This window comes from Bombus impatiens, unplaced genomic scaffold, assembly GCF_000188095.3.
Source record: "Bombus impatiens unplaced genomic scaffold, BIMP_2.2 scf_1230, whole genome shotgun sequence".
Lineage (NCBI taxonomy): Eukaryota > Metazoa > Arthropoda > Insecta > Hymenoptera > Apidae > Bombus > Bombus impatiens.
This window is the reverse complement of record NT_177649.1, coordinates 97,874-122,360: the sequence shown is the minus strand read 5'-3', so window position 1 is coordinate 122,360 and position 24,487 is coordinate 97,874. Positions and strand designations below refer to the sequence as shown.

General features: G+C 28.5%; 1 protein-coding gene and 1 long non-coding RNA gene across 2 annotated transcripts; one reads left to right on the top strand and one right to left on the bottom strand.

Annotated features, from left to right (window-relative positions):
• Positions 1-482: 482 nt before the first annotated feature.
• Positions 483-13,774, bottom strand: LOC100749499 (flavin-containing monooxygenase FMO GS-OX4). Its single transcript, XM_003493557.3, has 7 exons — positions 13,380-13,774; positions 11,058-11,292; positions 5,008-5,149; positions 4,161-4,472; positions 2,881-3,031; positions 2,050-2,324; positions 483-1,432 (listed from the first exon to the last, which is right to left on the bottom strand). Exons 2-7 carry the CDS (start codon positions 11,264-11,266, stop codon positions 1,220-1,222), a joined length of 1,302 nt encoding a protein of 433 aa, XP_003493605.1. The 5' UTR covers positions 11,267-11,292; positions 13,380-13,774; the 3' UTR covers positions 483-1,219.
• On the top strand, positions 6,708-8,609 carry LOC112213782. Its single transcript, XR_002947686.2, has 2 exons — positions 6,708-6,828; positions 7,864-8,609. It is a non-coding gene; the product is annotated as an uncharacterized LOC112213782 (long non-coding RNA).
• Positions 13,775-24,487: the final 10,713 nt, after the last annotated feature.

Below are 24,487 nucleotides of genomic sequence, written 5' to 3'. Positions count from 1 at the left end.
GATTTTTCGACGATTTTGGTGCGTGTATGAAATTTGTATAAACATTGTTCATATGTGCAATTATTTATTAATTATTTATGGAGGCAAATGATTAGACAAACAAAATTAATCCTCTTTATTCGAAAATTCCATAAGACGGTTTTCGATATGCTTTTATGGATTTTAATAAATAGACAGGTACAATGCTTAATTTGCGATTTTGTTTACAAAACATGCTGCTTAGGCTGATCTACTTTCATACGTGTAAGGAGATCTGCTCGTGCACGGGGATATTTCGGCTAATTTTTAATTGTTAATAAGTAAAAAACAAAGCCGGAAACGCAATTGTTTTATTCTTGATTTTTATCTTATTACATATATTTTTACACTTGTAGCCGGACAGTTTATACAGAGAAGAGATAGAGACGCAGATAGATAAGAGATTTTCATTTTATTTCGTTCATTATTCCCAAATTAATTTATTATTTATATTTTGTTTTTTGTACTCATTTCTTGTTTGAAGCTACGCAAAGAATTAATATGAATCTTGATACCACCAATCAAAGTTCCTTGAATTTCTCCAAAGAATCAATAATGATTAAATCTAATATTGTTATAATATTAAACTTCAAAAACTTAATTTTAGATTTAAAAAAGTAGTAATATATTACTCTGCAATGATTAAAGTCAGATAACATAATTATATAATGAATAAGGAGATTTAAGTCATAGTAGTAAATTAACCTGTTAGTCCAGATACTAACATAGGTTTCTACTTTACAAAATTTCACAAAATTCCTCAATTTTTAATTGACACAAGTAACGGTATAATGCAATTGACGTGTGCACATATACGTACAAGCTTGGAAGTTTCGCTCAAATATATAAACGATACTGAAATATATCAAACAGCATTACAGAACAAATAGTCGCTGTTAAGCTTTGTTTGCTGCGTTCGATTTCGCAACTATGTCTGTTCATTCTCGTCTCGACATACGCTTTATTTCGTAAAGAAGTATGCGAAACGTTATCATCCTTCGACTTGTTTTATCTAGACTGTAGACATAGTGCACTGGTATTTCAGTGCTAAACAAACAAAGACGCTAAAGTGATCTTGAGCTTAATAGAACAAAAAACACAAGAAATATCATTGAACGCCAAGTAATAGCGAACTTTCAACGATTTCTATGCAAAACATTCGTTAATTAGAACAGCTCTGCTTGATTTCCGCGTTTAAGGCTTAACAAGGTTTACAATAACACACTACAAAATTTTCATCGTCAATTATGCGATATTGGTAGTTCTTGTAAGTGGTGAAATCCAATTCACGCATTTGATTCGAGTGATCGTAAATTTTTCGGATTACTGGTGGGAAACTTGCAATATTCGCAGCCGCAGCTATTTCGTCGTAATACGCCCATTGCCGTTCCTTTAGTTTGGTAATATGTCTTAGCTGTAAAAATATTAATTTATTTCATTTCTTCGTTGTGTTTTGGATATTAAAACAATATTATGTTATAATAAGTTGCGATATCGTTGTAATTATAGGTATTCTTCAAGTTAATCTTATTGTGAAAATAGTATAAAACGAAACAAAAATCTTACATCTTATTTCAGGACTATTTACTAATTTGAAAATTACTAATTATGGTACCTAAAATTGACATGTGCCATTTAAGGCAACATTTGATTACGACGTATTGTTTTCAATGGTTATGGATTAGTTATTGTTAATACAATAATACAAATTGTAAATAACCGGTAATCAATGATTTAATATAATTTAATATAAGTATGACAGCGGTTTTCTTCATGATATCTGTGGAAAATGAAAATCTGTTACTTTGAATCTGTTGATGATTAAAAAATATCTCTTCGACCTCAAGTCGATATTTACTTTTTTCGATATCCTGTGACTTAAGAAATTAAAAATACATGCGACGTACGAAACAAATGAAAAATAAAGATTAAAATATCACCTGACGGATATACTGCAGTGATTTTCAATCCTCATCACAAAAAAAAGTATAATGGTATTGTGTATATTAGGCAAATTAATAAAATGTATACCGGAATTCCAAGGTCGAGAAGAGCTTCCTTTTCCATCTGATATTCTTCGCGCATTTGTTCAGTAGAAGGTAACTTAATGCGATTTTCGAGAATGCTTAAAATATACTGAGCTTGCAGGTGAAACATAGGAAATGGAATTACTATTGCAGGCAGTCCCATTACGAATAAATTCGGATAATCCATGTGTATTAGGTGTTTGTAAATCGGCTCGACGTGATTGTTGTCCGTACGCATCTCAACTTTAGTCGACATAAAGGGATACGTAAATTTATAGCCTGAAAACATAAGATTTCGTTGAAAGGGGTATCAATTAATGGTCAGTTGAGAAAGTCAGGGTCCTACCGAGGGACTAAACAAATATATAAGGTCGGAGTAGTTTACTTTATTAAATTTTATAAAATAATTAAATTAAATGAAATTATTAAGAGAAAGGTACCAACTCAAATGGAAGAGTGGGAATTAATATTAGAATATATTGATAAATCTGATGATTTATTTGATCTGATGATTTAAAAATAAAGTATAATATATAGATTGAAGTATTGTAAAACCCTCTTTAATTGAAATTTACTATTTTGAAACTGAAGGCAACTGAAGTTTTATCACATTTTTCTGCTATCTTTATTTCAAATATTTAATCATTATTTTGTAACAATCTGTATAATCTAATTTTACTTAGAAAATAGAAAGACACGAAGAATTTCAAATATTTGAATATATGTTAAAAAATGAAAATTCGACAGGGCCCTGACAAACTTCCACTTACTTATGTATAATTAATTTGGGATACCTCGATCACTTATATGTACGAAGGAGATCAAGTCATTTTACCGGTGCAATATATGAAGTTGTCTACTTCAGCCGTGGAACCATCGTGGAAGATGAATATGTTTCCTTGAATCGATTGAATTCCAGGCCTCTGTTCTACGTTTTTCGACATTCTCGAATCAACTGGTTCTGGTAGGTTGTGGCTTAAATATACCTGGATTGGTAAACATATAGGTAATTTCTCAACAATGTAGTTATAGAGAGTATTTCACTTATATAAAAAAAAGATTTCGCATATAATATGATATAGAAACTCTATCTAAATCACTTACACCATGAAAATGATCTTTTCATTATTAGAATGAATTGAATATCATTTTCTTACACTGTATACTAAGTATAATATAATAATAATACATGTAGTATATGTAATGTATAATGAGCTAAATGTGAAACTATTTCTTACAATATTTTACTTAGATATATATAGAATTAATAAAAAATCATTTTTGATTAATTAATCTCAAAGCAATTAACATTGTATTTGAGAACAAACAAATTGCATATTACAACACGACTCTTCAATCAATTAGCAGATACTGATAATGAGGAATAATTTTTTGCGAACGACGATGCCTTCTATCATGGTCGTAAATAACTCATTCATGTATACAGAGAAATCTTAAAAAACACAGAATCGCATAAGTTTCAGCATTGATGCAATTGAGAGATTCATAACAAAAACAACGCAGATCAAATTTTTCAATTTTTTAAATAATAACGCATTAATTAAAAAATGATTTGTATCATGAGCAATGAAAATTCATCGAATTTACAAAAACAAGCTTTAGTTAGAGTAGCACTGTTTTTGTATTTCTGCTAGCAAGACATTGTATTTACGTGATTTACCATACGTGAAATACATGAAAAATTTACGCGATTCAAACTAATAACACCAACAAGGATTTAGTCACGAGATTTATATCCACATGATTTAATTGGATACAGTCGAGACAATTATAATATAATCGCAGGTAACACCCACAACTGTTAATATGTAATAGTAGAATATAATGAATATTAATTACAAAATTGTAAAGTATTATTATAAAATAATTAAATGTATATAACAAAAATAAAACTAATTCTCTTTTGGAGAGAAGTGAATCATCAAGAATAGTTTTTAACACATGCATGGAAACTTTTCAATTTAGCTCTTGTATATTACTTCAGGCGTTTAAAGCTAGAAACAAAACTGGAATAAATAAACTATTGTATGTTAATTGGCAGAAAAGATATGTGCATAGCTACGGTAAAGTAACACTTAATGAAATTCCGCGTACCTTTTCGGCGTATTGCGAGACTTCTATGGCGATATCAATACCAGACCAAGAGGCACCGAGGATGCAAACTCTTTTCCTAGTGTACACTTCCGGTACCCTGTACTGATGGCTATGTATAGATTCGCCGGGGAAACTTTCAATACCTGGAATGTGTGGAATATGGCCTACGGTATAGTGACCATTACACAAGACCACGGCGTCGAACGTTTTAGTTGTTTCTATTTTGCTTTCCAAATCCTCGTACGTGACCATCCAGATTGTTTGACCGTTTCTCAAAGTTTCTGGTTCCACGTGCTTTACCAGAGTATTTAACTGAAATATAATTTATAATATAATTAATTTTTTGTGAAAGTACCAAATATATGAAACTTAAAATTAAATATTTTTATGTTGGGAAAGTCTATAACGTTTCTGGTAATCGATATTTAAAGCTTCCATTATATTATTTACTACAAACTTGTTGAAATTACAAATTGTTGTTGAAAAACTCCTTTTGTATTGACACAGATACCAATTATATATTTTTATATGATAATTATATATAATTATATTATATATACATAGTTGAATTGGAATCTCTGCCAAATGATGAAATGCTAAATTTGGACACTGTACTAAACTGACTGGACTAAATCGAACAATGGAAACAATGGAAAAGGAGTTTTTCAACAACAATTTATAACAAATAATTTGCTGTACAAATATTTATATTGCAAATTATTTATTTTATGGTACACTAAACTTATGAATTACTTAATACTTTAAAATATACTTTTCAGAATAAGATAACGTACATATATGTGAGATACTAAAATTTTGTCACTTAAGGATTGGTCTGCCTCGTTACCTTTATATGCGGATATAAATTAAAATGTTTTACATAATCCGAAAGATATTCTCGAATTACGCTGTGATGAACAAATGATGGCCCTTCGTCATGTGTCATTGGAAAATCAGGTATTTGCATTATTTCCCGAGGAAGATTTGTTCTGTAACATATTACGATAGTTTATGAAAGAAATTATTTAACCCTAAAATAAATGAAACATTGTTACAAGTAATTAATTACTTAACATTAAAAATGTATAATTACTTAACAATTATTTTTAAATATATACTTTTATTTTTGATTATTACATTCTCGATACTGAGTCGATCGTAAAATGATTGTAAAATAATTGCAACAATTAATTCAGAAATTCCCTAATTTCTAATTTTTCTAGTTCTTAATCGATGAGACGTAATTTTCTTTTTTCTGTATCAATTAAAAATACGCAAAATTGACAAACATGTTACAAAAAGGAAAAAGGCGTTACAATGTCAAATGTCAAAGCTGATCGTCTGAGCTTATATAAAGAACCAGAAAAGAGATCTATTCAGGCAGGAATACCATTTACATAATTGCATTTTCTTCTAACAAGGTCGCTAAATGTAAGATCATTCATGCAGAAATCAACACCGAAGACCGGAGTATCGCGTAAAGGATGTGAACAAGCATTGAAGTTAATAAGCCGAAGTAGCAGAAGACTGTCAATGAGATCATTGATAACTTTGTATAAAAAAATAATATCAACAATCTTCCTGCAGTATCAGCATATTCATTTTGTGGAGTACTGACACGTAGTTGTGATAACGATTATGGATTGAACAATCACAGTACACAAGTATCACAACTATCACACGTGTCAGTACCGCATTTTTCTGTATTTATAAATAATCATTGACGCCTGATGTAAATTTATCACAGCAGGAATTTATACTGTTTTTATAATAAGCTGAATGTCTATATTTGCTTTAATGAAGAACTTGATCGTATGATACCAACATATTTTAAGCAAGATACGACCAAACGATTATACAGAATTTTTAAAGCGTAGGGATTTCTGAAATCCCTAGAAAATCAGAAGATAAATCCAAATTCATTCATTTGCCTTGTCGATAATGTTAGTGATATGCTCGGTAAAACAGTTGCTCGTTATAGAGGAAGCCTAGGTGGCGCTCTTTATTTACCAGAAGATAGGTAAGAACAGTCAAGAATGTAAGAATAACAGAATTCTTGTCTTGTTTAAGAAACATTCTCGTCATTTGGTACTTGGGTATCTTTAGGTATAATTTGTTGCAAGCCTACCATCTTCATAACCTATTAAGGTCTTCTTGCAATAAATTCTATATTCCATACAGATCGACGAAGAATGTTTCTAATTATAATAAAACAAAAATCATGGAAACTGTATACGTGTAATTACATGTGACCCAAATATGTACATACTATCGTATGTTATCAAATTTTATATGCGCAATACACATCTTGCTTAACCTTTAATAATCGTCAAAATGTACAAATATTAATCACTACGAATGTATATGTGAGTCATAACTTTAGTAAAAAGGAACTTTGCTATGGAAATTAAAATCTCTGCATTCTACAAGAGAATATCTCTAATATATAAACAATAATGGTACGTAGATCAAGTTGTACAAAAGAAATTATTGAAACTAGGGTAATCATAATTTTAAAAAGTAATTTCATTTTAGGTAAAAATTAATTGTTTGAACTAAAAATAAAAATACAGAATACAGACATAAAAATAGTAAGATGTAATTGTTCATAAACAAATTTTTCTTTGACATATTTATTGTTCCAACACTGTGTCATCCGAGCTAGCATGTAACTTTATGATATGCATATGATATCGATACAAATATAATCGATACAATACGTAAATTACAAATCGCGAAATTTTGAAGGACGTTTTTGTGATAATTTATAAACAAAACATATACAGTTTTATAATACAGAACTAAAATTTACGCGAAGATTATTTGTTAATATCTACAAACAAGAATTTCATCGAAACTCTAAAGGAGAAAATCATGAAATTCTGCATTAAGACAACAATTTGAAACATTTGCTTTCGAATATCATGCGTTATAGCTATTTACTTATTTTATATTAATTAATTGAAATAAATACAAAAATATTTCCTTTTCCTGTTCTTATTTCATCAGTAAAATAGTACAGTACATAATACGCTATGACATATGTTTTTAATTGGTATTAATACATTACATTGATTACAACATAAATGATAACAAAAATTCGATTGACAGTGATTGGCAGTGACTTGTTCTTTTTAATGCAGAGTTTGTTTTAAAGTGTTGTATAATATACAGAAATCAATTAATTAACCAAGTTATTTATTAGTTTAAATATTAAGTAAAATAAATACTTTATACGATTGAAATCGTAGAATAGCTGTAAAATATTCTTCTAACGAATTGTATGCATAATCGTGAAGTAATTGTTCTAGTAACTGTTCGTTAACTCTAAACGTGAAGATGACTTTTCGATTCATTAAGTCTGAATCATGGTGCGACTTCTTTTTATAGTTACGTTTAGATTAAGTATTGCTCTAAACGGAATGAACTGAAAGGAACGACTAGTCGCGATAATAGCAAAATCAATGAAGTAATATAACCATGAGTAGAAAACTATTTTATTGGGTTATGAACTTCCTCGATTGTAATTCTAACCTCCAATGTTATCTTCAGAAATGTATCCTCGAGGTTTCCTATGTATTTCACAACATTCATGTTTGTTTCTTATACACATACCTATTATTATACTACTTTTCTAAAATTTACTATTTATTGCATTAACATAGACACTAATTTACTTAATTTCATTTTCAATCATTTCCAGTTTGTCATTTTCTAGATGCCAAGGGTTCTTAATTTTTTCATAAATACAGGCCACCAAAATCAAAATTGTAATATTTCAGTACCAAGCGGAAAAACATATTTTATATGTAAGAACTTCAAACTATGCACTTAATATTTTACTGCTTTATTACTATCACGTGTTTTTATTTCATTTCTAACAATTTCCGGAACAGCTTACCAAAGCGATTGTCTCATTACTATGTCAAGAAGTGTATCGCGTGTCAGCAAAGTTTATCGCAACCAGCTAGATTGTCTAGAACCATTTTACTGTATAAATGGCGTAAAAACAAATACGATCGATGATCCTGTGTTTGCATCGCTGATCGAATAACCCAAATTGTGAACGGTATTTGGTTTGCATTCGAATTTAATTCCGAAATTATTGTATTTTGCCATCTGAACTATTCCACCGTGACAGATTATTCCATTCAAATGGAATTTTATTAGTCTAGTATCGTATAATATAGTAGCATAATAAAATAATATTGTCGCGTAGTATAGTACAAATAAAAAGATCAGTATAAATAATATCATTTTGGAAATCGTTTCGTGTAAAAGCAATTATTCCAATTTCTATCAGTAAATTCTAAGTATTTCTTATTCTTATCTTAGATAGGATATTTTTCAATACTAATTATGCAAGCAATGTATAATAATTTTTGTGATTTGCAATGTATTGTAATGAGCGTAAAAACAATAAATATTTGGTACTATTAGATTAAAAAATATAACGATTATTCGATAATTTGTTTTATTATAACTGCACTAGTCACTTCTTTATTTTTGTTTCTCTCGTTTCTTTTGTATTTTATGCATTATTAATTACATCTTGTTTTATGTTGATATATTATGTTTAACAAACTTTTTTTAACATTTTAATATTTTAAAAGATTTTAAGGCTTTGTTATTAAATTTTCTCATGTAATTATATGCTCAAGCTTATATGTACTTTACAACAACAGTATTCATTTCAGCAATAAAAGATTATAATTCCTAATTTTTACTCATTTTGATTGTTTATATTTTTCTAAGACAATGACGTACGTTAAGTATTTCATATGTTATTAGTACTTAATTATTTAAAATATCAAAACAGATAAAGCACAATTGTTTAAACTGACTTTATTACAGATTTAAGATATTATATAACCACATATTTCATTACAACGATATTGTAATAATTAGTTGAAATCTTTCTGTTATTGCACACTTCAACTATATAAAATTAATTGAAACAATAAAAAAAAATTGAAATTCAAATACTATAAAATATAATAATAATATAATATAATAATAAAATAATATAATAAAAAATACTATAAAGATAGTATCTTTTTATTTTCCAATCTGAGTGTAGTTTAATTTTCTAATCTATGCACAATTCTTATACATACTTAAAGGTTATCGCCCATAGACAACTTTATTTTCTTTTCATTTATTTTTCACTTCGTAAACACCATTTTCTGCAATTTTCTTTTTTATTTAGTTGTTACTTTACTTTTTACGTTTTACTTTATTTTCTACCTTTTATTTACTTTTTGTTTCGCAGACATTCTACCTTCTTTCATCTTTTATTTATTTTTCCTGCCGAAATTATTTCAGTTTTTGCCCAAAATATAAAAAAGCTTCTCCAAAATATACGAAAACATCTTCGGCATAATTTTGCAGTACAACGAAATTGTACGTAATCTTATTCAGGAAAACGGTGCCGTTAAAAGATTTCATTTGGTAAGTTGTTTGCCAAACGATGTAAACGGAAACATCTTTGTGTTCTACCAAAGAAATTTTCATATTATCCATTAAGCTATGAGTTTTAACGCGAATATAGTTTAAGTATTGCAAGTTCAATGGCATTAAACCTATCCAATGTTAAAATGTAACAATACCTTCAATTTATGGTAATGTCTGCGAAGAATAAAAATTTTCTTTTTTATTTTTCCATCGAGACAACGATCTACAGTGAGATCCGTTATAGCGAGACATGATAAAGTGCACCCGTACCGAGCGAAAATTCAAAGTCGATTTTCTCGAAAAGAAAGCCTCAAACGAAAAATTTGTATTCTATATTTTCGACTTCTTTTTTCGCGTAGAATCGCCCCCTTTCAGCTTCTACCACCAATTACCAAACACCCTGTATTTCTTTGACCAATATCAGAACGTATTAATTACGGCTATATAGTATTTATATTTATTGCAGTACTAATATCAAGGATGATAATATCTACATAATAACATGTAAATCATTAACTATCTAATAAATGTAATCTTGTAAACGCCGTCTTTCGATGTAGACATATCACTGCTTCGTTCTTCATAGTAACAGAACTCAGAAAACGTGAATTTCAGGGGAGAGACGATTCAAAATTTATAAAGAAATCTTCGTGAGACATTTTAACAATATTATAAGTTCGACTTGACACAAAATATGCTATTATTCTCGAAAGCAGTACTATCTTCAACTTATGGTATCATAAAATAATTGAAGATGAGTCAATGTTGCTGTAAAACTAAGCCCAGACTGATAGCGGCATAAATAACAATCTTACCTTCTGAAGCAAATCTGATGGAATTATAAATATTTACATGATGAGAGTGCAAACATAATGTAGACATTCAATAAAAGTAAATTTGAAATTTTTTGAGTGCCACTATCATATGTTACTGTATGTGCGGGGTATGTAAACTCGACATAACCTGGGCAATGTCAGCATTACACACTACACACTGCTGCCTGGCAAAGTCCAAAGAAATTGTTGAATAGTGAACATAGACTACCCACATTGCCCACCACTCAGTCGACTGTCAGCAATTATTATTTCTTTTATAAATGTATATTATAACTTTATATATGTAATATAATATGATAATAACTTTCAATACATATGTATATTATGAATTTATATATAGATTACAAATTGATATTAAAACGTAAAAAATTTAATTTTTATTTAAAAACATATTATAAATTTAAGTAGTTACCTGGAAAATTTAATTTTGAAATTAACATAAATTGAAAGATTATAATTATGTCAAAACATTGAATGGCAAACTATGCTGAGATTCACTTGGTAGATTTGGCCTGTCAAGGGTGCATCAATGAAGTAATTGACATGAAATTACCACAAGTAAAGCGAGAAATGGCGACTAGAATGTCAAATGAAATGTTGCACTAACCTTAGATTCTTATACATACTACTATGAACCGGTAGTCCATGCTTGTCGACATCGGTTTCATCAGTGTAAATCCATGTACCACCAACTTGATCGGTTTGCTCGAATAACGTAAGACTGTAAGTGTCCAATTTGGCGGCTGTATGACGAGCTACCACCAGTCCAGCTACTCCACCACCAATTATAGCGATTCTGGTTTTGCTACTCGGCATGTTTTCAACAGGAAATTCCTTGAAATCTATCGAAATGAAATACAAGGAAACGCTGGATAACTTTCAGTTTTAGTTTGTAATGAGTATTGTACAAATACAGGCCATGATAATCAAAACAGCTATTTTATAACTTTTTATTAAAAGTTCCCAGATTTACAACGATGCATCTTTCGATATTTGAATGGATTTATAGAATTTATAGAAAAGTTTATTTTTTTCTTTGCATTATATAATATATGCATAGCTCTTATTTTGATTTCGTTGATATATTAGGTTAGGTTGGTATATTACCACTTAATGACAAAATCCGCGATCACTTAGTTGCCAACTCAATAGATCGATGCTTTAGCCGTCGGTAGCTTTAGTAGCAATGGACACTATTGTATTAACGTAACGTTTCATTTAGTATCTTTTTTCAGTAACATTACATTATTAAATACTGTGTCTTAATATTTATCATGATAAAGACTTCCAAAAATGCATACAATATCTTTTTTCAAATCGTAGAAATCTCTTCTGATTTTCGTAATAAAACGAAAAAATAAATAAAAAGATATTTTCTATAAAATATCTATTATTCTAGTACATTTTTGTAAAACAATATGTAAGTTGCTTTATTTACACTTCTCAATAACATTACAACGCAATTGTACACATTGTTTCATGGCCTTATCATTAAAAGGTAATTAAAATATAGAATTAATTATATTAATTTATTATGGAAAAGGAAGAAAAAAGGAATAGAAAGGGAAAAATTAAATTTGTGTTTACAAATCACTTGTTGATTTTTATGGCAACAGAAATGTAAAACTAATTTTGTTCTAATTGCATAAACGTACATCTTTTTTATCGCAACAACAAAATTAAAGATGCAATATATAGTATGTATAGTATGCGTGTGGCAAAATTGTAATAATTAAAAACATTACTAATTTTAAGTTATTAAAAATGTATTATTATGTTTAAGAAAGCAAATTCTTAACGAGCAAAGAACACTTCTATTAATCTTTTTTATTAAATTTTTATTAATATTTTTATTAAATAGTTTTCGAAACATATTATAGATATCTTTTATATTAAAAAATATCATAAATAAGGAGGGAACACAGAAATTTGATAAAAAATTATACAGCTGTAATATGTAATTTTAAATTGCTTTATGTAATATTTTATATACAGGATGGTTGGTAACTGGTGGTACAAGCGGTGGTATCGCGTCTCGTTATAACGGATCTCACTGTAGATCGTTGTCTCAATGGAAAAATTAAAAAAAAAATTTTCATTCTATATTTTCGACTTCTTTTTTCGCGTAGAATCACCCCCTTTCCACTTGTACCGCCAGTTACCAATGACCCTGTATATTCTTTTTTCTTTATTACAAATTTAAATTTTATCGAAAACGTTATTACATTACTAATTATATATATATATATATATATATATATATATATATATATATATGTATGTTTCATATTGGTTAAGTGTTTGTAGATATTGCAAAAATTTCTGATTCGTTTAACGAATTGTATATAGTTTTGTATAGCTTAAAGTTTACCTAAGATGTATATTCTTTTCGTTCTCTGTATGGATTTTAGCTGTGAAGATAAGTACGATGTATAATTCTTTGATACGAAGTTGTGCATAAAAAAAGATTAAGATGTAAGCAGGAAGTTTTATAACTTCATAAAGAATCTAGTAAACTATTACGACTACTACTACTAATATGTTACCTATATACAAAGTAATTATTATATAAAGAAAAGAAATCATTTCTTCAATCATTACGTACGAATACAAAAACTGTAATTATCAACCCAACAACTGTTTGAGATTTAGGTAACTAATAATAGTTTTCCCCTCTATTATGTATTACAGCGAATATAGTGAATTATGATAGCTTGATCATGAATCTCATAAATTTATAAAAATCTGATGATAAAAAGCATTGATCCCAGTTCTAAAAAAAGTTTAAAGAAATGAATAATTATCTACTAAACACATCAATGATGCAACCGCTACATAAAATTGACACGAACTTTGACATAACTCTTGGACATAAAATTGTAAAAGGAAGGATGTTGAAAAATATGAATTGAATAAAGTGAATACGTACATTGCGTAGAATCGTGTGTGCACGTTGATCGATTTCTTGTAGTCCAACAGGTATCGTTCGATTGGCAAGGCAGAAACTTCGCTTGCAACCAAAGTAAACAAACTAACTATAACTTGTCGAATATTAAACTAAGTACATTATCTTAATACTTGTCGTGACTTTCTCTTTTCGTTCAAGAAAAACTCTTGATAAGGAGGAAATAATAGATCTGTGCAGCTTTGATGTCGGGATTATGCGTGCAATGGTAAATCTGTCGAAGGAAACAGAGACGGAAAAAAAGGAATAAATATGGAGATGTCACTGAATACGATGTACCAGAAGAAAACTAATGACGAAGCGACTCGCTCAAGAGCAGAATTAAGACTGTCCACCCGAAAGCAAGCCGCTAGATGCAACGGCGTCGATGCTCTATGGCCAGCTTCCCCTCCGATCATCGATGGCTTACGTAAATGCGGGAAACATTTCTTTCTAGAAATATACTTGTAACTTGTCGCGCGGCACAGCTCAACTAACAAAGAGATAAATAAACAAAAAAGATATGAGTATAAAATTAATCTCCAAAATTATACAAAACTTGACAAGATTACAGGTAGCAATCTAAAAATTGCTTCTTTTAATTTCCATAGCGAAAAAAAGGATAAAGGTGTTGAAAAAAAGATACAAACATTTATGTTTGAATTTTCATGTAAAAAGTAAGTCGAATAAAATTTAAGAAAAAAGTAATGCTTTGTCTTAAAATTGAAACATTATTGAACAAAATGTTTTCGCATAAAATATATTAAATAAAGAATATGACTTTATAAGGAGTATAAAGAAAAATAAGCGAAATGGTATATATATATATTTGTTTCAGTAATGTAGTTATAGAATTTTTGGATGAATTATTTAAATAATTATTTTTTAAAACAGCAAAACATAAATTGAAGTTCAATCAGTATAAGTATTAGATAATTAACTGTAATACATCATATTACATATATAGTTATCAAGAGTTATGTTTTTCTCCTTAAATATGGTATAAAATTATTTTCTTTTAAATTTACGAATCAAATCTAATCTACGTGTATTACATAGATTATTAAGGAAATAATTCATTAGAATATCAACCGAGTGAAGTATAATGCTTTCCACTATAATGTCTTGGTGAATAGTCGCATAAATAACAGAAGTCCTACATCTTGTCAAATGGAATGGGAACTTCATTAAGAAGCTAATAAGAATATAATGTCAGTCGATATGATAACCTGAATTATCATTTAATGTTCTTATCTATTTTGAATCGGTTTTAAATGTACATGATCTAAAACTTTTACGATGTGACCTAAAAAATAAATATCTATTCAAATACGTAAAACAAACATATTTTTCCACATAGATACGTATGAAAGAAATTTAACAAAAATAATAATTTTCAAAATAATTTTTAATCATTTTTTATAATAAATATTTTCAACACATCCCTTAAGTAGTAAATGAGAGATATAAAAGATAAGTTTCAGAGATATAGCGAGAACACAGCAATTCCTCCTTAATATTATTGTATGTTATATGTTGTATAATATTATATATTAGGAAGCAATCTTGAAAGTCAACTAATATTCATTTCTATCTATAATTTTAATTAAACTGGAGCGTAAAAAATACCACGATGTGACAAGGATAGTAAATTATGCCAAAGTACGCATGATATGTAAACAACATGAGCAGGCTATTAAATTATCAAAAAAATATTCCAAAGTGATAAATTTGTGTTACCTCATATTTTCACGGAAAATATTTTCTTGGAAACTGTTTCTAATAGATTACTGATTTTGATTTGTGAAAAATTTGAAGATATCTGCATAGAATGCACATAATATGTAAAAATATATAAAACATATCCAAAGTATTCATTATAATGCCAGGGAAATAAATCTTTATTTAAATTCCATTTCTTTAGTCATATTTACAAATATATGAACTTGCATAAACGCTCATAATCTAATTATTAAATATTGTTATACCCTAAAAGTAACAGAAACAAAATTCAAAAACTAAAAATTTTTACATATATTACATATATATTAATATATTATTTATTATATAAATATTGTGATGAATTATAATTTTGCGATTTATAATTTACAACTTATTTACAAATTTATTATTATTTACAATTTATTATGCAATATATTATAATTAATAAATATTATAATATAAATATTATTATTAAATATTATTATATAACAAATATTATGTTATATGTATAATATAAATATAATATAATAAAATATTAATATAATATTATATAATAATAACAATATTAATATTGTATAATATTATATAACGTTATATTATATTTATATTACATTTATTCTTATATATTTTTAAAAATATTTTTTGGATAATATTTTTTTCATAAAATATTATGTAAACTTTGGTACAGCCTATGTCAATTTTTGGACCCATTCACTTGTCTTTGTTTTATTTAGATTTTGGTTCATTGCCAGTGTGGGGGTCGTGGGCAACTGCATCAAATAAAATCACGACGAGTATAAAATCAGTGTCAGGTTGATACGAGTTATGTGCATACCACTATATGTCACATATATACATACATCCCGTGATACGTATATTCAATCCGCACATTTCTTCACTAGAAACATAACATGCATGCAAGCATGATGATAGCAAAAGCCAACAAAAAAAGGCAACTTCATCAGGTTACTGATAAAATGGTAAATTTGTTAAATCCATTTCCGATGAAATCATATGGGGTATGCCGAGTTTGTCTGCATTAAAAATAACGCTGTCAAGGTTGAAGTGTAAATGACGAGCATTCAATACTACATAAGCATATCAATATGGCTAGTGTTAAGTAATTGCATTAGATAGTCTACTTAATTGATTGATACTGTGGAGTATGTATTAGATATTTTAATAAATTATATAGTACAGTGCAATTTAGTTAAGATAAAATAGTAATGAATATTAATGAATACAATAGGAGATTGTAATAAATGTGAAGCATGATTGTAACCCATATAACTTGTATTTCTATCAATATTTACTAACATTGGGATGACTAATCTGTAATGTACATATATAGGCTTTTATATTCTAATAAAATAATTCAATCAAAATATTAAAATGAAATAAAGCTTAAATGCTTAAATGCCTAAATTTTCTAATTGAATAAATGGATGTTTATAATTCAAGTGATATGATGAAAATAAACAGGTACATATAATTTTATTTCTGTTTCAATGAAAACATCAATTAAGTAAAAAATGCAAGCATGGTTTTAGTAATTGCAAAAATAGAAAACTTAAAACCCCGTCGTTTTGACGTGTTAAATAAATTAAAGTAATAACATTCTAAAAAATTATTTGTGTTCTTCCAAAATGTAGTAGATATCTTTATTCGTTATAACAAAAAAATATCTGCCCTAATTAATCATTCAGTAATTCATATGTGAAGTGTAGTAAACGGTATGATGCAAGAATATCGTTAAATCATAAACTTGTTATTTTTGCTGGAAACATGAATAATATCATAGCAGTAAAAATATGATTCACTGATTAAAAAATTTGCCAAATTTATATTAAAATGAAGATTATGTTATTTATTAATAAGTAATAACTTAACTATTAAGATCGTTTAAAGATTTGTATAAATTATGTATAATTTTAGAAAAAATAGTTTACTTTCACAAAATATGAAAGAAAGTAAAGAAAGTGAAAACATTATTATTAAACATAATATATTTCTGTACATTGGCATCAAAATGCATTAGATTTGTACGTAATTATCAAGTCTATATAAAGGAGAACAAAGTTTATTTATTCTACGTTAGTATACGCATATAACTTAGTAACGTAGTAACTTTTCTATCTTATTTTTAATTCTGTTTGATAAATGTATCTCATTCATGATATCAGAGTCATAAGCAAGAATTAAACCCAAATTATGACGTTTGCAATGATTAGAGTTCACACACAGAAGGTTAATGACTTCGTATAAACATGCAAACTTATTTAGTTTACCATCTATGTATTGCAAGTAAAATTGATGCTTACTAACATCGTGAGGCAATGAAGAATGAGACATCACACCTTAAGTATGACTACATAACCAATTACTACATAACCTATAACATACAACCAATATAAATTATGTAAAAAGTAAAAATTGAAAAATTCACTTTTTAATTTAAAATATTAAATATTGCAGTATATTTTAATACTTCTAATAATTTTTGTGAAATTAAAAAGTATTATTATGCCAAAACAATATCCTTCAAAATTAGTCTCGTGTCACAATTATTTCAGACACAAATTCTCTTTTTCTCTTGATTCTTCTGTCAAAATAAAATTATTGCAAATATATAAAATATCAAGATTATTATACAAAACAGCATATAGGTGTATAATATAACTGTAAAACACTACAGTATATATAACTTGTAGAAATTTATAGATACAGAATTATGTATCAAGAATTATTTCTAATATAGCATAATGTAAAACTATATCTTATGACAAATTGAAAGACAGTTTTATCAAATTTTTAGTATCATATTTGTACATTAATTTAATGGAACGTCTGCGACTATTTAGTAATTGTATTTGATAATTAATAAATAAAATAATAAAAATAAATTGTATTTGGTAACGTCGATAATTTCGTTATGCAGTTGATTTAGTTTATGCCTATAGAAGGCAACTGGGGCTTTGATATTTATTACCGTACGCAATTGTTAAATCGAATAAGGAGATGCAATATTCAATTTAATTTCTGTGCCGAGTAAAAGATATTTTGTTTATATTATGTTGCTGCTGAGCGACAGACATTTCTGATGAAATCACAGAAAGTTGTGTAGTCAGTGAGACTAGTTTGCAATATAAAAATGTACATTGTACATAAATATATGTCATTCGAATGCAGGGCCGGTACTGCGTATAACGAACATTCTATGTACCTCTTCATGAATTTTGCGATATGCATCAAAAAGTTGGGAAAACAATAGCGATCAAAGAAATTATTTAGTTAAGATATTAAAATCATTAAAAGCAAAATCTAAACTATATACATATAAACAAATAAACTATATACATGCTTATAATTAAATATATATATGCACTATAATTAGGTTATGGTTATATATAGAACTGAGTAGTTTTATAAGACAAAAAATAAACAAACAGAAGGCTTGCGATTTATAAAATATAAACATATGAAATCTGTGTGTGTGTAATTAATATGATAGAATGTCACTTTTCTTAGGAATTATATATCAATATCTTCACTTTTCCCAGAAATTTAACATTATGTTTATATTAGCTATTTATTTAAAAAAAGTTTCCTTGATAATATATCTTTATTACTTTTTTCTAGTAAATAGAACTTCAATTACTATCGAGATGTATGTTGTATTTAATATTTATATTTAAGTCATTATTTTTTTCTCATAGTTTCATATTTAATATTTTTAACACACCTGTAAACATAAGCTATAATTTTTTTAATTGTATTTCATTTTCATATATTGTCATATACAATATGTATAATTATAAAATACAATAAAATAAAAATAAAAATAAAAATAAAACGAAATGAGTAGAACAAAAAATAAAATAATGAATATGTATCGCGTAGAATTATGAAATATTTAAATGTAAAAGTATTAATTAATTAATTAAATTTGAACAAAGTAATTAATCATTATATATTTTTAATGATATATTATACAATGCCATGTTACATAATGTGTCATTGAACTGATGCTACTTTCAACTTAAGAGAAAGAGAGAGGGAGGATGAAGACAGCGCATATGTAAATAGATATTTTATATCTTTTAATCAGATATTATTCCTAAAAATATATTAATCTATTTACAATATCTTTATTAATATACAAAGTTTCTTAACATTTTAGTATTTGATACCCTTTTCTTTATCAAAACATCAGGTGGCGATATTGCTGATGATTAATTATTAGGAATCAATTATCTGGTCTCCAAAATTAATTCATTTGGTCTTCAAACGTCGCATCACTGAATTTTTTTGCCGGAAAACTTTGAAGGAAAAATATCAGATTTATTACATAATAGAAATCAAAATAAGTATATAAAATATCTTTCATAATAAAATGAAAGAAAGTCAAGCCTATTCGTAACTTACAAAAATAAAAATAAGCAACACTTTGAAGTGGTATTAAAATGAATATTATTAGTAAAGTATTATTATTGTGTATCGTACTTGCATAGTATTATTAAAATAAATTATATTATTAAAGCAAATGAGTCACCAATCTGTCTATGTGCTCTATCGAAATATAGCAATTTGATGCTATTTCATATTTTTATTATAATCCTTTTGATGAAGCATATTTATGATCCTATATTGATATAGTATATTTCATTATAACCATCAACATAAATATGAAATATTTCCTGTTACATATGAAACATAAATACTTTCCATTATAGAAAAACCTAGTGACGATAATGGATCGTGAATTTACAGTATTAACAAATTAATACAAACATATGAAGAAATTATTTTTAAGGCATACATAATATAACGTGGCCTGCTGCAGTTGAAAAACTGTTTCGTTAAATTAATTTTTTATCCACAAAGTAACGAACCTGTGTAATGAAAACTTTGAATGATGCAATTTATAACCTATGCGAATAATCAATACTTAAAGTAAAGGTTATGGTTTTTTTGTGCTTTGACATTGTCTCTATGCTCAGTTTATTTTCATTGTCAAAAAATACATTAATACTTTAATATCTAAATTCAAAGTTTAAATATTTTATTTTACGCTTCAGATTCTTACGAGCCTGGGCTTTGATCAGCGTGAAAGGCAAATACATTAAGTAAGGTTACGCTACGTCCTAACTGCATATCGCATCTTAAAGCCGACAAGCCAACCGACCTACCAACACAATACTAAACAAACACAGCATTTTCAATGGTCGCGTGCCAGCAGTGTTAGCAGGTATACGATATACGGTCAAACCTGATGCCGCGTCAGGGAGCCACTAGGATTATTGTTCGCGAGGACAAAGCTGATGAGTAATTAGGAAGCCTTTAGAATGGAATCATTTGCGGACACAAAGCGAAGCGGAGAGCACAAGCGATCTCGATATAAAATCGAAAAGCTGCCAGATTGGAAAATAGGACAAACAAACCCAACACGAAGCCGGAGGACTATTAGGAGTTCGGAAAATGTGCAGACGAATCTAATGGGAAATCAGGAAGCTGCAAGATGCAAACGAACCTGATGCAAAATCATCTGATAAAAATCGACGCAATTCGAACGCCAAATTCGTATCGTGTGGATACATTCAACTATGTTATATAGGATTGCGGCTTGAATGTTAGAGTTTAAATAATTATACTCGAATTGATGCAGAAACATAGATATGTGTATTGTAATCAAATGATAGTTACAAATGTGTGTAAGTTGCGAATAAGTGAGTGTGATTATGTGTTACCTTCCTTTTTTCGGCACACGGTTTCGACGCATTGGGACTTTTCTGCTACTAAGGGCAGAATTTAGGTTATCTTGCGGATTCTGCAGGGTCAACATTAATAGAAAGTAAGCTTTAGTCCGATCTCACTATACTAGCTCTTAATGAACGCGATGCGAAACAACCCGGTGACGCTTTTCACAACGTTCTATCCGAGGAGCGTAATTTTTCGAAACGTGGAATTACCAAAATTCAGGTGGGAGTGGATCAAAGAGTTTATTTGACGTATATGGAAAATATAATCCTTTAAAATTTCCAGGGACGATAGCTTCCAGCTGTTCATCAGAATTATTCAAAACTGTTATTCTAGCGTAACCGCAATTGTGTCTCATTGTATAGATAAATGTTTGAAAATAAAGGCGTTTCTGTTTCCGTTTCATAAAATTCAAGAAGTGCAGTAGGAGGCCAGATAATCTCCGTCCGTGACAAGGTTATCAAAAGAAAAATATTTTATTTTCTGTTTCACTTCATGTAAAGTACTATTTTATTTAAATTTGATACCGCTTTATTTGATCTGTAATCCTATTATTTAAAATAGGATTTCAAATATTTATTCTCTACATTTTGCCCAACTCTGACTCTATTCGTATCTACATACAGTCATGTTCGTGCTCGAAGAATGTTAAAAAGAAAATTGTATGTTTCGCCATATACGCAGGTTGCGACAGAGGGAAATTACATCCATTAGCAAATTTTTTATATTAGCTCAATTACGACTAGACCAGCTCATAAATTATGATTACGTAACAGTAAAAGTAACCATCGATAGTACCGGAATATACCATATGCATACGGTATGTATTAATTCGAATGTACTTACCAGATAATTTCAAGTCTTAAGTTACGATACATAAAAGTTCCATGATTTCGAAGAGTAAATTTTATTTGTTAGATCAACTTCTTTTTTAACTTCCTCTTTTTAAATGGAAATTATATTTTTGTCTTCAGATTCTCATTTTACGGGAAAAGAAGGAAATACTTTTATATGGGATATTTTTTATCAGACCATCTTTTGTAGACTTCATCTTAAAAAGATATTTAATTAAAATAAAAATTTATTTCCTTTTTACTATTTCCAAAGTAGAGGATAGAAAATTAAGTGATACAAACCAAACTACTTTAATTTTTCTAGTCACTGTTGGATTATGAAGTAAAATAAATAACAATTCCGCCTTTTTACATTACTTTTTTATTACACAAAGAATCACAATAATTTCTCACAATCTTCATAAAAGATTTTCAAAGTATTCTCCATTTTATGCTAGACGATAGTAGAATATGTTTTTAAGATCAGAAAAATGGAAATCAGAAAAGTGAGAATAGAATTGAAAGGAAATTGATGTTCAAATAACATTGAAGACGCCTAACAAATACAAAATAAATGGGATAATGGAAATATTTACATTTCAACTATTCACATAAACACTGTGTATAGGATATTCATCACAAATTATTATCATAGGTTAACGCCGGACTGAGCAGGAAGAGATAGGCGAAGAAATAATGATAGTTGGGGGAGGGGGGGGGGATTATAACACCAGAACAGGTAACGAGGGAAGTATGTACAGAGTGTAGAAAAAGTAAGTGTAAAAACCACAATAGAGTGATTTTACACCTCTAAATCAGTGAAGATTTGTAAACAAAATTTTGTGCAAAATTGATTTTCAAGGACAATTCTTTTTTATTGCATCGTATTCTTCTCATTACGAAGATGAAAAGTGTCAAAAGAATCATATGTTGCAACTCAACTGTTTCTTTAGAAAAAAACATTGAAATTTTAATTCTTCTGAAATTGAATTTATTCATCACATTTATACATTTATATTCACATTTAATGAGAAAATAGTGTGCTATTTACGAAGCAACAAGAAATTACAGATTACAAATTAATGTACTTTTTGTTTTTTATTGTAATAAAGCATGTATTTTTCTTGACTATAACGCAAATTTTATTTACTTAAACCAAATAATTTGTGGCGTAACAAACAACATATTAGGAAATGTATTCATATTATTCGTTCTGTATGTATGTACTAAATGTATTATTTTGCAAAAATATTTGGACATTTAATTTTCTACAATGATTTTACATAAAAAACACATATATTATATGAATTTTTTAAATGTCAATACCTTCTTGGATAGTCTTTTGTTTTATTACATGTTGTAATCGATTTGGCATGTATGTTATAATTTTGTGTAAATAATTTTGCATGATACACTTACATTCTTCTAATAATATTTGTTTTAATTTTTCCTTTGACATTGTCACGTAGGAGATACAAGAAATCACTAAATTAACTGGTCACCAGTAATTGGTTCGCATCGTAGTTCGAACGTTCACAAATCAGCAAATAAATTCGGAGTTTTAGATATGATAATAAAGTTTATTGAATCCAACAGAATAACGGCTCAAAGTATTATGACAGAGTGTGTACGATTCAGAGTCTTGCAATACAATGTCGCGTGCTGATTTTGGGAGCGTTTTTATATCTTAGGATTTGGACCCTCTGCAGGGGCTGCTGCCGGCCGTAGGTCAGAAGCGCCCACCTTCCCACTGTCATTTGGTCACGGTCTTTTGGACCTACAAGACGTTTCTCTTTTGACACAGGGCCATCCAATTGTCATTTTATGATCCCGTAATTAGTCTCTTCACTCTTCACAATCAATGAAGGTTGGGATTATTAGGAACTACATTATTCGTCTTGTTAATTTGTCATTGCAGATAAGAAGTACAACATGTTTGCAACTTCTACGCTTCAATCTCCTAAGCGAACTACATGAAATTACTATACAGGGTGGTTGGTAATTGGTGGTACAAGCGGAAAGGGGGTGATTCTACGCGAACAAAGAAGTCGAAAATGTAGAATGAAAATTTTTTTTTTTTAATTTTTCCATTCAGGCAACGATCTACGATGAGATCCGTTATAACGAGAAGCGATAAAGTGCACGCGTACCGAGCGAAAATTCAAAGTCGATTTTCTCGAAAACAAAGCCTTAAACGAAAAATTGTTATTCCATATTTTCGACTTCTTTTTTCGCGTAGGATCCCGCTTGTACCACCAGTTACCAACCACCCTGTATATCACGAGCCGCTCCGCCAATTTTTGAATGTAATTTTTGAACTGGTCACCGTGCGCAGAATGCAGACTTGCTCTTCACATGCATCCTCTTTGTTCATGAGATTTGAGGTCAGTGAATCTTTTTCTGTGAAAGGAGGAATTGTTTACAATTCAAGTAAACAAATTACATCCGTTGAACAATTACAACTTCCGATTGAATATGGTTTTTACCGTACAAAATCAACACGTATTTTATGGAGTAACCTGGTGGAAATATCGAGGAGAAAAAGAAAGAAAAAGTAAAGAAAGGAAAATATGGAATATATAGGGTACTTAACCTAACTTGATCGTCTTAAATTTTTCGGTTATTTTTTATGATAGAGAGAAATATCAGAGGAAGAGAATATTAGGTTCGAAAGTGCAAATGTGATGATAGACAAAAAAATTTCTCAAGGTCAACATATTGCACACCGTTGAATTTATTTTCTTATGAGCTATAAAATCGTTGCAATGAAAATATGTAGCT

Bases quoted from the DNA above. Each gene is read 5' to 3' on its own strand.
- LOC100749499 (XM_003493557.3), bottom strand. From the start codon at position 11,266: ATGCCGAGTAGCAAAACCAGAATCGCTATAATTGGTGGTGGAGTAGCT. The intron at 4,473-5,007 runs GTAACGAGGCAG...ATTATATTTCAG, and splicing joins ATTTATATCCGCATATAAAG to TTAAATACTCTGGTAAAGCA. The intron at 1,433-2,049 runs GTATACATTTTA...ATATTTTTACAG, and splicing joins TTCTCGACCTTGGAATTCCG to CTAAGACATATTACCAAACT.